Raw genomic sequence first — 15,033 nt, 5'->3', positions numbered from 1 at the left:
TTGATCTGTCTTAGCAGTGTCCCTGGGAATTTGTTCTCTACCTGAAGTCAGTCATTACCAGGGCTGTTAGTATTTGTTTAAAATTAGCAAGGACATTGAGCTAGTCCACAGCTCTATTCTTTACAAAACAGTCTATTATTGAGTCAGTTACACAAGAAGCATTCTCCTCTAATTACCTGCCAAGAGTATTTCCTGTTACCTTCTGCATCTCTCAGCAAGTTTCTGTTCTGCCCTGTTTGGAGATGTACAGTCATCATGTCTAATAATCACAAGACTAAAGCTCATTCTCAATTACAACAACCCTGTTGACCTAGTTTATTGATATTTAAAATTCAATATCCTGCAAATGTCTGAGTTTTTTTTCTGTTTTCTTTGAGAGAATAAAGGTTTCCTTTCAGATCAATATATATTTTTTGTAATCTGAGAGTCACTTTAAAAGTAAAACAGGAATGTTCATTATAGAGCTCTGCAGCAGGTGGACAAAGAAAGAAAATGTTTATTTAAAAAACAGCAATTCGTGTTTTTTAACAGTTTTGAAATTACATTGGGATTCTGTCTAAACTGCTTTATTCAAAATCAGGCCAAATTTATTGTAGCTTTATTACTTACTGTCTATTGTAAGAATAACTGATTAAATATGTAGCTGTACACCTTAAATCAGATGTTAATGTATTACAATAAATGTAGAATTCTGTAGGTTAGTTTGTAATGGCTTTCTAAAATGTACTGTTTTCTACTAATGCACATATAGAACCCGTTAATATCAAGCAACTACTGGGATCTCCCACCCCAGTGCGACAAATGGAACAATGTGTGAGAGTAACTTTGTGTGGCCTAAGGCGCTAAGCCACCCACACAAAACTTTTACTATTTTAACTTTTTATTTTTAAAAGTACAATCTACCATAATCTTACACACAATCCTTGTAATCTCAGATAACTAGCAAAAGCTAAATTTCATAGCATTTAAATTGCCATTCTGAGAAAAAAAAACGATAATGGTAGGGTATAATGGATACAATTGTTGGGGGGGTTTTGCCTCGAAACCTGAGCCTCTTAAAGTTGCTGAGCCGCTCACTGCATGTCTGTCGGCTGCTTTCCATAAACAAAAGGCCCTTTTATTGTTATGCTCTGTGTACTTCACAAAAACTCTGTTTTCTTTTGTTTGCTTTCTGACAGAGTATGGTAGCTGAGCTGTGCTCGGGACCTTGTATGGCATTAGAAATCCGTGGAACAGAGGTACCAAGGACATTTCGAGAATTCTGCGGGCCTGCTGACCCTGTGAGTTATTAGCAAGAGCTTTCCCATGCTTCCATATTTCCATAACACCTCTGACTCTCAAAAACTGAAATGGAGTCTGGCTTTCAGCATCATTTTAACTTCCCCAAGCTACACACAAAACTCAGCCTGCACTCCGTGAAATCCCACTGTTCTCTGCCATTGTGCTTTGTTATTTATTTTTAATAAAATAAAAAAATAGATTAATATAAATTCATATGAATCATATTTTATATTATTTTTCATTCATATTTCAACTCAACAATATCATAATAGGACGGTATTATTAAGCTATCTGTTGTTATACACATTCACATTTTTGTAATCATTTCAATTGGATGGTAAGTGAATAATACATGTTGGATTGCAGAGTTTGTTGCATCGTTACAAAATGTACTTTGCTTTAACATAACACTTTCACTTTATGCAAAAAGTAAAAATTCTTCTCTGTTATTTTTTCCAGGTAAGATAACATAGTGTACTTGTCCTTACTTCCATTTTAAATTACCTAATTAGCTCGCTTACAATGCTTTGATTGCATATGCACACCAGATCAAAACCAATAAAATGCCATTATTAATAAATTTTAGAAAACATTCAATTATGAATGACCTTTATCTTAAGTGCTAGTCTTCATTTAAAATGAAAACACAGAAGATACTGTACTTGTACTTTGACATATAAATACTAATTTGTATTAAAAGTTGCTTTCACACTACATAAATAGCTTAACACACTCTTGATGCGTGCACTGAAAGTATTTCTGTGCTATATATTCTGTTGAACTTGTCTAGTCCCTTTAAATGCTTTGCAGAACTTGCCTTTGGTTCTTATGGCTTTTCAAAATTGTATGTAGACTGACAGAAATGTACAAGACACAGGTCTTACGTGGATAATGTGTCAAATTCCATAAGATAACACTTAAGATAGTCTTTGCCTTGGGCAAGAGTTCATTACCCTGAAAAGTGGTATAAAAGACATTTCTGATAATAGAATGGACTTTGTTATTAACTTCTGGTAAGGTTTAATATTGCATTTGCTGACTGAATGGACGTTTTCGTAAGATGTAATGTCTTTCTGTATTTTAAATGTTTGTATGCAGATAATGCCAAATTTTATCTTAAGATGGTTAAAGAATTGTGTTTAAACACTTGGGTAAAAATATTGTATAGCATACAAAAGCAGAATAAATTTCTATACAGAGGGAGGAGTTGACCAGATATTATTTCATGCTAGTATTGTTTTTGTTTGAAAAATTCAGTATTGCAATTCAGTTAAACACTGACCAAAGCATAACTGAAATTTACACATTTGGCAGATTTAACTGAAAGTTTGGAAACATAAAAAATACCAAAGTGCATGATTTTTTAGATTTTAGAAGTAAAATGTTTAATTTTGATCTCTATCAAAATTCTGCAGGCTGTTTCTTAACAAGTGGAAGAGTAAACAGCTAATATCACATTTTCAAAGGATTTTTTTGAAAAAAATGATTTGGCAGCATTGTTCACTGTATTCACATGAGTAGACTTTGTCTACTTATTCACTGTCCAAAAAAAGTAGTGTAAAATAAATATACGTTTGGTCAGGATAAGTGCACAGTGACATTTTCCTGTGATTAAATCATTTAACTAGTTTCACAGCAGACCTTTATAACAACATTTATGAATTCACCAAGGCAACTGTAATGAAGGTCTACCAGAATTTTTCTAAAAAATATTTGTACTCTCATTTCTTTATCATAATATGAGGTAATCAAATGGAATGGTAGACCAAGAATGTTTCAGCATTAGCAAAATGCATGTTGTGAATGTCTCTGTGACTGAGAGTTTTAGAAAATGAAATGTAATGTTGGGTTTTTTCTTCTACTGTTCTGTTGCCAATAATAATTATTTTGGTTAGTTTCTTAGCTTTAATTGTAGCTCAGCCACTGTATATACAGTATGCCCTTGTACCAGAGCAAGCTGTTTTCGTATCAATTCAAGTCTAGTCTGTTTTTAAAAAGTCTTTGTGAAGAATTGCCATATTTATGTTGAATTAAAAAGTACAATTCCCTAAAAAAATACAATAGATTATTTACTGTTGAGAGGTGATGTAGTTTTTACCTCTAACATGCAGGACATTGTCCTGGCTCCACAGGAGTAACAAAATTGCTTAATCCTAGCTTCAACAGGTTGGTGGATCTGCTCTGAACCATAATGTGCTGTTGTCGTATAGAGGACATTCTATTCGAAGAGACAAAAAACAAAAAGAAATTATTTAATACATATGTAACAGACATGTACACTGTATTGCTGGATAACTTCACATTTTGTTTCTTCACAAAATAGTGTTTGAATTTAGTTTGAAATTTACATTCTACTCAATTTAATTGGATAATTTTTAAAGATTTACTCCATTATAATATCTTTCCACAATAAAAATAGGTTTTTCATGAATGTGAATTTGATTAACATATATTTATAGCTTTAAAAAAACAATGCAGGCCTACTTTAATTGCTGTATTAATATGATAATTGCACATCAGTCTATTGTGTATTAGTGTCATATTGTGTAGTATTGTGTGCCCTGAAGCCTGGAAATCTAGGTATCGAACCCAGGCACTAAAATAAAGATGACCACACAATGAAATAACCTTATAAAATTGATTGATTAAAATGATGAGCTTTTGAAAGATGGAGGCTAACATTTTTACTGCACATTTCTCTTCAGACTAAGCTGCATTCACTAAATCAACCACTTTTTAAACAACCAGAAAGCAGCACAGATGTGAAGTGTTATTTCCACTAAAGGCTGAATGAGCTCCGATTGGCTCAGTTGTGGAATTCCTTCTCCAACCTACGGGGCCCCATTTGTGTCTCACTGGTCTAGTCAGTATGGGATTACTGACCTCTATAATGGACACCGGCATTATTGACCTCCCAATTTCAGAAGTGGAATATCAGTGAAAGCTGGCTGGCACTTGAGCTCTCCTAGTTACATTGTGGTTCAGGTGAATATCTGCGTCAGCATGCGTAGGCTGCAGTGGAACAAGTAATAGGTTTATTCCTTGTGTTTCCTTTCTTCTCTTTTCAGCATGGAATAAACCTATCACTTGTTCCTTAGTTACATTGTGTTATCACAACATAAGAAAATAAGCAGTATCATGTCGATGCATGTCTCAGAGCACCCCTGTTCAACAAAATGTTGACATCTTGCAGATTTTGAATGACCTCTAAAATATAGGTAATATCCCTGCAAGCTGCAGAAGACCTGAAGAAATTTGTTTTGGATGGTTTCTTCATGAAGGGCAGCATAGTGGTTAGAATTGCTGCCTCACAGCACAGCACTAGAACCCTGTGTTCAGTTCCTGGGGGGCTATATGCGTGGAGTTTATATGTTCTCCTCGTGTTCATGTGGGTTTCCTCCAGGTGCTCGTGGAGTTTCCTCTCATACTCCAAAGACATACTGGTAGGTTAATTAGCTTCTGTAAAATTGGCCCTGGTGTGTGTGTTTCTGTCTGTGCAGTGGACTGGCGTCCCATCCAGGGTGTATCCTGCCTTATACTCATTGCTTACCAGGTTAGATAAAGCGGTTAGAAAATGGATGGATGTTTTTTTTCGTGAAGTTTTTCTTAGACTGATATTGGGTAGCTGTATGATATATGATAGTGAGCTGGTATAATTGTGTTAACTGTATAAGTATTTCATACAGTTAAATTCCACTAAATGTTTGAATGATAAAGCATTTCTGATTTTATTTTGTTTGTTCTAATATACCTTACATGACACTTCATTGTCCTTTTGTTCTCTCAGAGTGACTTTTTAAGTAATTCTGTGGAACATATTATGTTTTCTTTAATAAAAGAAATGTCTCTGTTATTGAAGTGTGATAGTAGTGTGGTATTATTATTTTAATGCTAGTGGATGTGTATTCTTAGTGGTTTATGCATTTCTCCTTGTATCAGTCTTGCTTATTTCCTTGCTCGTCCTAAAATGTCTTGGTTTTCATGTCACTCCACTTTAAAAAATATCTTCACATAAGACTGGTTAAAAGTTTATTGACAGGCAGTTTGAATCTCATTTTACTCAGACCACTGTCATGACAACCAGCTCTGGGTGCTTGACCTTGTCTGTAAACCTTTGCGTGAGCACAAAAACAAACATCACTGGTGATATTTTAGTCAGCACCACATACTTAACTTGTAACGACACAAATATATATATATACTATCCTTCCTAGGGGTTCACGTGCACTGAAAATCTCCTCTACAGTAAGGAATTTCTAACGTAGCTCTCACATATTACGTGCATTCCTCTAGCTAAAAGAGAAGTGTTAATCCAATCTGAGAAAACCAGGTTCGAATTCCTTTTCATGAGAAAAGTTTCATGTAAATAAGGGGAAATTGCCCTGTCGTTGTTTTTCAAGGTCCCATTTGCCACACCCTGAGCTTACATTACAAAAGAACTATTATCAGTAGCAAAAACAAGTGAGGCCATCATAGTCCTGTGACAGCTCTTGGATATCAGATCTGATTGGGGCTTCTGTCCGGATATTGCATGGTATCGTGTCCCCATGGTTGCGTGGATTTTCTCTCGATGCTCCAGATTTCTCCCACCTAACAGAGACATGATGGGAAGCTTAATTGGTGTCTTTAATTTGTGTAACCAGTGATAGACTGGTGTCCCATTTAGGATGCAGTAACACATTGCTGTGAAAGCAATTTGTACTACTCATCATTTATTATTTAACACAAAGTTGTGTTTACATGCACCTGTATATGTAGTGCCTACAGAAGGTACTCAGCCCCCACCCCACCCCAAACAATTGCAAAAATTGTTATAATCAGAATTTCTAATTCATCGATATGATTTTTCCCATGATTCAAACAACATTTTTATTCTGTAATGTATGAATGATCACAAACAGAAATATCTTCTTCTTTTCATGCTCTGTCAAGTTCAGTGAACCACAATCGTCAAGTCCTCCCAAAAATTCTCAATAGGATTCATGTCGTGGCTTTGGCTAGGCCGCTCAAGAACATTTACTTTTCCAGTGTCACTATGGCTGTATGCTTGAAGTCTTGTCTTGTTGGAATGTAAATCTTCGCCACAGTCTAAGGTCTTTTGCTGACTAAAGCAGATTCCCCTCAACAGTTTGCCTGTATTTCACTCTTTTCATTGTTCCCTCTATGCTTACAAGTGCCTCAGTGCCTCCCGCTGAAGAGCATCCCCATAAGATGATGCTGCCACCATCATTTGTCATGGTAGGGATAGTCTTACACAGATGATGAGCCATGTCGATTTTGTGGCAAACACAGTGCTTTGAGTTCAATTTTTGTATTATCAGACCAGAGAATATTCGGTTGCATGGTCTCACGGTCTGCCATGTACCTTCTTATGTAGTCTTTTCTCAGAAGAGTCTTCTTTCTAATATCTAATATTAGAAGCTAAATGCTGTATGTCTAGTGCTGCACAGTTTATTGTCCCCTGAAACTGTAGGATGTTAGTTGGGTTCTTTGTCTCTTCTCTTCTTATCAAAGTCCTTCTTACCCAATTTCTCAGTTTGGGAGGACCACCTGCTCTAGGAAGAGACTGGGGGATTCTTTATTCTTTCCTTATGATGGACCTGATTGTGCCCCTGGGAACTTTCAGCACCCTAGATATTATACCTTATACTTATGCATTCCAAAAGCTTGGTAGTTTAGTAAAAAAAAATTTTAGCAAACATTGTAAACTCACCCCCATGTTCTTGGTGTTTAACTTACGATTGCTAGTTCGTTTTATGATATTTATATTTTAAGACTACAAAATAGTTTCTGATACTATTAAACATTATTTTCATTTCATTTGTTGAAGATGTTTTATACTTCGAGTTGAGTTTTTGTCAGTTTTTGTTCTGACCACACCCTTTTTCATGACCATGGGTATTCAAGAATACTAAAAAAAAGCAGTCAAGTATGATGCAGTGTGAGATTCAAAAACCACCATGGGATTTAGAAATAACTGTGGGTGGGCTTCTGTGTAGGATCAAGGAAAAATCTTTCCAATGAAAGATTTATTTTTAAAAAGGTTACCACATGCCTTTTTAATAAATGTGCATATCTAAAATGATCAGCTATGTTTATATTTAATTTCTAAATAATCTATAGGCTCAGTGTTAGCCAAATAAACATCTCAATTTTGATGCATGAAAAATAGCTTGCTGAGCATTGCATAATTGTTAAGGACCTCCTGTGCAGTAGAGCTTAAATCCCTCCGTTTGTTTTTACATTCTTATTAAATAAAAAAATGGTTCAGCACACAGAATGATTTTGAAAATTAATTTCAGAAAATAAGATGCATCTTTTGGAGTTCAAAGAGTCAAACCATACTACGACACTTAATATGTATTACATTATAGCTTTGATTATGCTGTGATTATGATGCATTTTTACATGTTATTGACTGGATTTTAGTTTAAATCCATGTATAGAATTAATTAGTAAATCCTCTTCCCCTTTCCCCAAAGTTTCAGCTCAACCAAATATATTATTAATTAAATGTAGATTAATTGAATGACTTTCTAACCTTTTCTCACAGGCCAGCAAATAGTCATACATTCATCTGTTTTCTAGCCACTTTCTCCAATACAGGGTCAACGGGCACAAGACAGGATACACCCTGGACGGGACACCAGTCCGTCACAGGGCACACAGAAATACAAACACACACTCACACCAGGGCCACTTTTTCCAGAAGCCACTTAACCTACCAGTATGTCTTTGGTATGTGGGAGGAAACTGCAGCACCTGTAAGAAACCCATGCGACCATGGGGAGAAGACACATGGGGATAGCACCCCAGGAATTGAGGCCAGGTTAGCAATGCTAACCACTGTGTCACCATGCTGAATAGTTATCCATTTACAGTTGTGAGAAAAAGTTTGTGAACCCTTTGGAATTATCTGGATTTCTGCATGAATGGCTCCTAAAATGTGATCTGATCTTCATCTAAGTCATAATAATAAATAAAGTCTTATTTAACACACAACACACACAACATTTTACATTGTCATATCTTTATTGAACAAATGTGATTTACAACTGTACATTGTATATCACACAGAGAGTAATTAATTTTGCAGCAAAATAAAATACAAACCAAAGGACAAAAATAATGCCTCAATGTTTTCTCACCCCAGCTCTGATCTTTTCTTTTTATAGCCTTCTCTCTGTCTAGTAAATTAAGTGCTCCTTACTTTCAATCAGCACACAAGCTAAAAAGAGACCCTAATGCTCGTTTCCTTCTATGTGCCTCTGATGCTTGAATCACTCAAGTACACTAAAGAATCTGTGTTGTAACCTTTTTAAAATATAATACAAAAAAAATTCCAAGCCCACATCAACCCCTTGCACACTTCTACTGCATGAAGTTGTCATACTCTATCCATGATTACACTGATTTGTTCTGTGTGTTTCGGTACCTTCCTATCTTCTAAAGACATGCTACTAGGTTCATTGGAATCTTGAGATTGGGTGTTTGTGTGTACGCCCTGTGTGTATGTCCTGTCCATAGCATTGCTTTGCCAGGTACTCTTTGTTTTCAGGAAAGCTCTAGCTTGCCAGTCCATTACTTTTACCAAGAAAGTACCACTGTTTTCTGATAATGGATGGTTTCTTCAAATTTAAATTAATTGTACCCATCCCTGTAGAAGATTCTAGTATGCAGTTAATTTATGAACAGTATAGACCTCTCTATCCATCTCTAATCCCACCATTAAATTCGTCACAAGTTGTGATTTATTTCTGTTCAACCTTTTAGAATATTTCAGAATGTGTTGCAAAAATATTTGAACCTAAAGTTCTGATAACAGCCTAGCATTTGGTTGGAAATGTGGTCATTTTCAAATGGGATTAACAGAGATGATATTCTAGTATAAAACGTTTGAGCTTCAAAGTTCATAAATTATTTTAGGACATCAATTTAAAGATTTGTATGTCATAGAAGCCTCGTGGGTCACAAGATTTTTGCATTTATGATATTGCAATAAGTTTAAATATAGAAATGTTACAGTAATGTGAAAAAGAAAGGGTTCCACATGTTATTTTTATTAATTAATAATGAAAGTAAAATTTAAGTGTGTTATGTGTCACATTAGGTTAGATTTATCTACTGTTAGCACTTGGTGAGGACTAGGTGAATGTCAGATATGTCTTAATATGAAACCATAGAATCATGTGGGGTTTCTTTCACATTTTTTCACATCACTGTATGTGACCTTGTAAAGATCTAGAAGGAGCACTGCATGATTTTTCATTCAGATTTTTCAGATTACGCACAGTACAGATGAAGGTGCCTTGCTAGCTACCTAATAGATCTGCTCATGTACGTTTTTACTGAGATTAAATCAAATTTAAATTAATTCCTTAATATGGATGTATCTAGTCCCTGTGAGACTGTTTGAGCAGTATTGCCTTTACATACTGTAGGTACTATATGGTAGCCTCGGCTAAGAACAAGATGTACTGTTCTAAAATGATGTGAAGGGCATTTTAATAGAGTTTTAGTAGATTTGTGTTTCCATTTTCCAGCCCATTTCTTACATAGCCTTTAGTCCTCAGGTTTCCAAGCCTAATTATATTCAGCTATGCTCCCTGAAATAATCTCAAATCTGAAATGTTTCTTCTGAGTCTTGCTAAAGAATAAAATTACTTTAAATGTTTTATGCTGATGAATGATACTTTGAGGAGACCCCAATTTCCTAATGTTCTCATTTGTTTTATGTCTTAATAATGGTTTTCAAGGAATAAGTAAAATGGTTAATTTGATGAGCGCATTGGCAGTTTTGGGAATTCATATGGCTGAAATTAAGCTCAGAGGTCTGGATATCACTCTTCTTTGTGTAATCAAACCGTTAACTGAGACTAAATTATTTTTCAAATTAGAGGATATAAATTATGTGATAGAAGAATCTTGAAATGAGGAAATCCCAAACTGAAGATACATATATTTTGGGAAAAACAGAGAATGGAGGAATTTATTACTAATCATACATCCCCTTTTAAATTTAATTGGCAAATAGAAAAGGGGAAACAGTCTGCATACGGGCACACCTTACATTATAGATAAGGTCTATTACAAGACAATATAGATGTCATGCTGTGGTATTATTGCACAGTTGTACAGTATGGTCCACAGCCTATTATTTCACTTGTTTTACAAGAAGGTACATATATTAACCATTCAAATCGATATTTGGACACATACTGCAAAACTTTTATCAGTTTGGGATATGCTTTGTTGTTAACATTTATTATACTGAGAACCATTAAGAACTCAACTAATGTTATTGGATTCAGTGCTCATCAGTTGCGTCATTAATACCTCTAAGTATACTTCATGCTCTGTGATATAGCCTTTCAGTGTTTGAGCTTGGATGTCATTAATTTGCTATTTACAAGTAATTTAATCCATAGCATAAATCTCTCTGAGCCTTCTATGTCAGTGTGTTCTGTTTTGGTGATATTTCCAGTAAAGTAGTCCAGTCATGCTAATTTTCATAGGGTAGTTAGTATTGCTTTTGAGAATGCCAGAGAGCCTGAGAAGGTGTTTGTATTTTTACAACAGTATTCATCTATGGAAGTTTTACACTGATGCTTGCTGACTTTTAGATTTTAACGGGGATGAAAGTAATCTAGTTAAACAGCAACTCCTAACATAAGTATATTAATATTTTGTGTCTTCAAAATAATATAATTTCACAAGTGTTACAACATCATGTGCTGATATGCAAATAAGTAAATGTAACCAAAACACTACACAGCAAATATTGCTCTGTTTCCAATACAGTAGCTTAAAGTTAGTCAAAAGGTTGCCTCAGACTGTATAACAACAGAACAAAGCATGTTCTTTGACATATTTTTTTTAAACGGTTAAACATGTTTGTGTTGTGCATTTTGATATTATCTTTGTAAAACTTAGAAGGATGACCCATAAGTTTGTGGTGTTATTGTACTGTACATCAGCTGCTTGAAGCATCCTTCATTTTTTACTATGCTGGACACACAATTTAGAAATAATACCTAATAACTAAAATCTTTTCTGTCCATTCTAAGATAATATGTGTCTATTTTATTTATGACTGAATAGTGGTTAACTCTGCTGCCACACAGTCCTTGGGTTCTGGGCTTGATTTTGTACTGGGGTGACTTCTATGTAGAGTCTGCGTTTTCTTCCTGAGTTCATGTACAGTTTTGTTTCCAGTTTCCAGTTTCTTTCCGCCTTCTCATGACATTGTTCCTGCATGCTAATGTATGTGAGTGGCCTGTTGTTGTTTTCCATGGGAATAATCCATTTTCTGAAGAAAGTTTACCCCCACTTCACTGTTTGCAGTAACTGAAATACCAGATTTTCAAAAGGGGTTTTCTAAACAACTATCCCATGACCTCTCTTTTTTATAGTTTCTTTTATAGTATCTTTCACCACCTTGAAAACGTTGGACTTGGGAAATGGTAATAGTTCAGTGTATTTCTTGAATTTTCTAGGGGTTTTGATGAGACTGACAGATAAAGAAGACATCTATGGCCCAAATAAAATTATTTTTAGCATCCTTTACCTTTAATGTGTTGATTCACAAAAAGATTAATTAAATTCTAACAAATATTTAGTAAAGCTCTTCATCTGTTGCTAAAACCAGTTTCCTTCTGTACAGAAAGCTCTAAAGTACAATACTTAAAACAGTATGCGTTCTAAATGCATGAATACCTTTATCAACGTGATATTCAACAAGGGAACATTGAGATCTTTTGTGGGCACGTACAGACCTGTGTGTCTGGAAGAATGTTAAGTCCAGCAACAGAAAATATGGAGCTTAGTTTGTTTGTTTTTTTTAGTTTGTTTATTTAGTTGTCACTTCAACAGCTACAGCTGCTACTTTGAAGATATTTATATAGCACTCTCTTAACCTAACTGCATGCCTTACCCAAACTCTAATCACCATAAAGTTCAGCATAGTGACCATGACTGAAATCTATGATTGTCTAGAAGACAGATGCTTTAAGCAATGTCAGAGACACTATGATTTGAAATATGGGTCCTTTGAGTACGTCATGTGTTCTTCACAGGGCCTTTTTGTAAAAATTCAGTTGCTACACTGGAGTAAAACAAAAGTAAATTTAACTTTTGGCACAGTTGGTGTTAATTTGACCTTTTCTAAAAAGTAATAGTTTAGTTTCAAACCAGGTACAGCAAACATTAGATGAATGTTAATAGAAAGTGTAAGTGATGTCCTGGGAATATTTATTCTCTTTTAGTTTCAGTGTGTTTCCTCAAAGTCCCTGTATGATACATCATGCAATGAACCCATCCTCATCACAATGTTCTTGCTTTCTGGGAATGAGGCAGAGCTTGGAAATGTAATGTAATTTTAAGTTTTGAATCACTCCTCAGGTGTGTGGGTTCCTGTGCAACTGAAACAGATTTCTGCTTCTATTATTTTTTCAGTAATTATATAGTGTCATGAATAGCAATCATAATCATGAGACGTGAGCCCTATAAAAAATTATATTTAAAGACGTAGTACCTCTTTAAGGTGTAAATGCATGATTTCTGAATATTGAAAACATCCATACATACCTATAGAATTGCAGTTCATTATATAATATATCTTATTAGCAACTGTTTAGCCAATTTAGAAGAGGTAGTGTTGATCAAAGTTATTATACTTATCTAAGGGATATATACAAATAATAGTAATCTAGATGTTATAGTGAAGAAGAATCAGCAGTATTGCTCACCCACAGTCTTGCTGGACATATTATGAATAGTTGCATCTCATGATTTAAGAGCACATAATATTTTACCTTATTTTATACTCTTTATTCGACATTGCCTACAGTAACAAATATTCATCAATGAAGCTACAGGCTGTACAGGCAGTCCTCTGAGGGCTTAATCTGTGGCCTCGTAAAATAGAGTGCTCATTCAATTACAGCTATTTTTAGCAAGATAAATGAGGAGATGTATGTGCATGACATTGTGGTGCATAAATTTTAGTAATTGTAATAAGGGGCTAATATTTAGTCACAAAAAAATCTGGCAAAGGACTAAAATCTGGCAAAGGGAGCTGCAATCAAACTTATCATGAACAGAGTGATAATGAAACAGTTAAGAATTCATTGATTTGATCCTTCCTCTGTCAATACAAAGAGTTTTTTAAACTTTATTTTTTTCATTTCACTTCTCTCTCATTGGATATTTAAAATCAGCTTCTGTGTTATTGCATAAAAATAGTTAAATGTATTATTTTGTAGGAGTTATTTTAACATTTAATGGTATTTCTGCACTTTTTCTGAAGTGCCCTTTAGAGAAGTCATGTCAACATGTTAATTGAAGGTATAATTATGTAACTGTAATTAAGTAACTGTAATGTGCAAACATTTCACCAGCTTATGCTGCTGTCATCAGTACATAACTCTCATGTGCTTATCTTCTAATTAATTACACAGGTAGGAATAACCTATCAGCAAAGATTAGTTAATGACATCTAAACTAGTGACGTAAGGAATGAATTGAGTTACAGCAAATCACGTTTGATAAGCAAAATACACAGTTGATTCCAGTTCTATTCAACTTAATAGTGCTTACTCATTAAGCTGCCATCATGCTCAGACATAATACTCTAAGCCTTTTTTTTCTGAGGACTCTATTATATTCTGTGTCCCTTATATAACAATAACTCAGTAGAAAAAAGTACGCACTGTATAAATATATATAACATTAAAAAGACAGGAATAAACAAAATATTTTAAATTATAAAATATATTTTAAAAAACGTCTTGCAACATGACCAGTACCTTTAGCAAATGTTACTTGCAGCTTAGCAGGTTTTTTCTGCATGGCTCACTTCATGCTCTCTGAAAACACCAGTCCTGTATTAAATACGAAACAAAAACTTATATGTGTTTGATAAGTGACGTGACTTTCAAAGGGAATCTCGTTAAGCTATCTCGGTAAGAGTGTCACTGTTCGGAGACAGCAGCTCCTCCTTTGTGGTCACAAGAGCCCGAGCCAGTGTCTGGTGATGTATCCTGATACAAGTCTAGAAACAAAACACTACTGTGAGATGCAACTCTTCCCTGGTGCAACTGCTTCTTAATGTAATTGCCAGCGCTACGTTTTAGAGCCTATTAAAAGTACGGGACAGGACTTAACTGGTACAAATGGAAAATTGTAAGTTCTGTTCTCCAGATTTAGATACAGCTAATCGTGCATGTAAAAGTTATCATACTTAAAATCAATTAATAAAGCATTTCAGTAGTAATCAGAAAAGTAAACCTTTATTTGCTGGAACTTACTAAAAATGCAAAGCTCTCTTAAATAAGAACAGATCTATAATGTTTCTATTTTTAGAACTTTTATAATTATAAGTTACTAATTTAGAAACATTTGTCCACTACGAAGTTAACTTTCTAGGAAGGATGCAGCTCACAGGTAGCTTCAGTATCTCTGTTGCCTGAACGGCAAGTCAAAAGCAGAGTTTGACTTTAGCACTAGAATTCACGGAATGGATAATTTTGTGAGATTAGATTGAGAAATGAAGTGTTTGCTATTGCCCTGGGACATTGTGGCAGCAAAGGAGGTCTCCTGTGCTCGGGTTTGCATGGTCCTTGGACTGTCCTGTGATGCCATGGCACAGCAACAGGCTGTGTGACGAATACGAGGACCTTTCTCAGCCTCGGTGCCTTCGGGCCCCGCTCCCTGTGCAGAGGGCTCAGAGTCGCTGGGAGATATTTCTCTTAG

General features: G+C 35.0%; 1 protein-coding gene across 1 annotated transcript in view; it reads left to right on the top strand.

Annotated features, from left to right (window-relative positions):
* nme7 (NME/NM23 family member 7) overlaps nucleotides 1-15,033 on the top strand; it is an 82,438-nt gene that overhangs the window by 59,138 nt on the left and 8,267 nt on the right. The window contains exon 11 of the mRNA XM_088913083.1: nucleotides 1,179-1,280. Within this exon, the coding sequence (XP_088769209.1) occupies nucleotides 1,179-1,280 (102 nt within the window). The remainder of the gene's footprint in view (nucleotides 1-1,178; nucleotides 1,281-15,033) is intronic.

This window comes from Atractosteus spatula, chromosome 4 (assembly GCF_055471065.1).
Source record: "Atractosteus spatula isolate fAtrSpa1 chromosome 4, fAtrSpa1.hap1, whole genome shotgun sequence".
NCBI classification, from domain to species: domain Eukaryota; kingdom Metazoa; phylum Chordata; class Actinopteri; order Semionotiformes; family Lepisosteidae; genus Atractosteus; species Atractosteus spatula.
The sequence above is the reverse complement of the archived record's forward strand: the minus strand, read 5'-3'. Positions and strand labels throughout refer to the sequence as shown.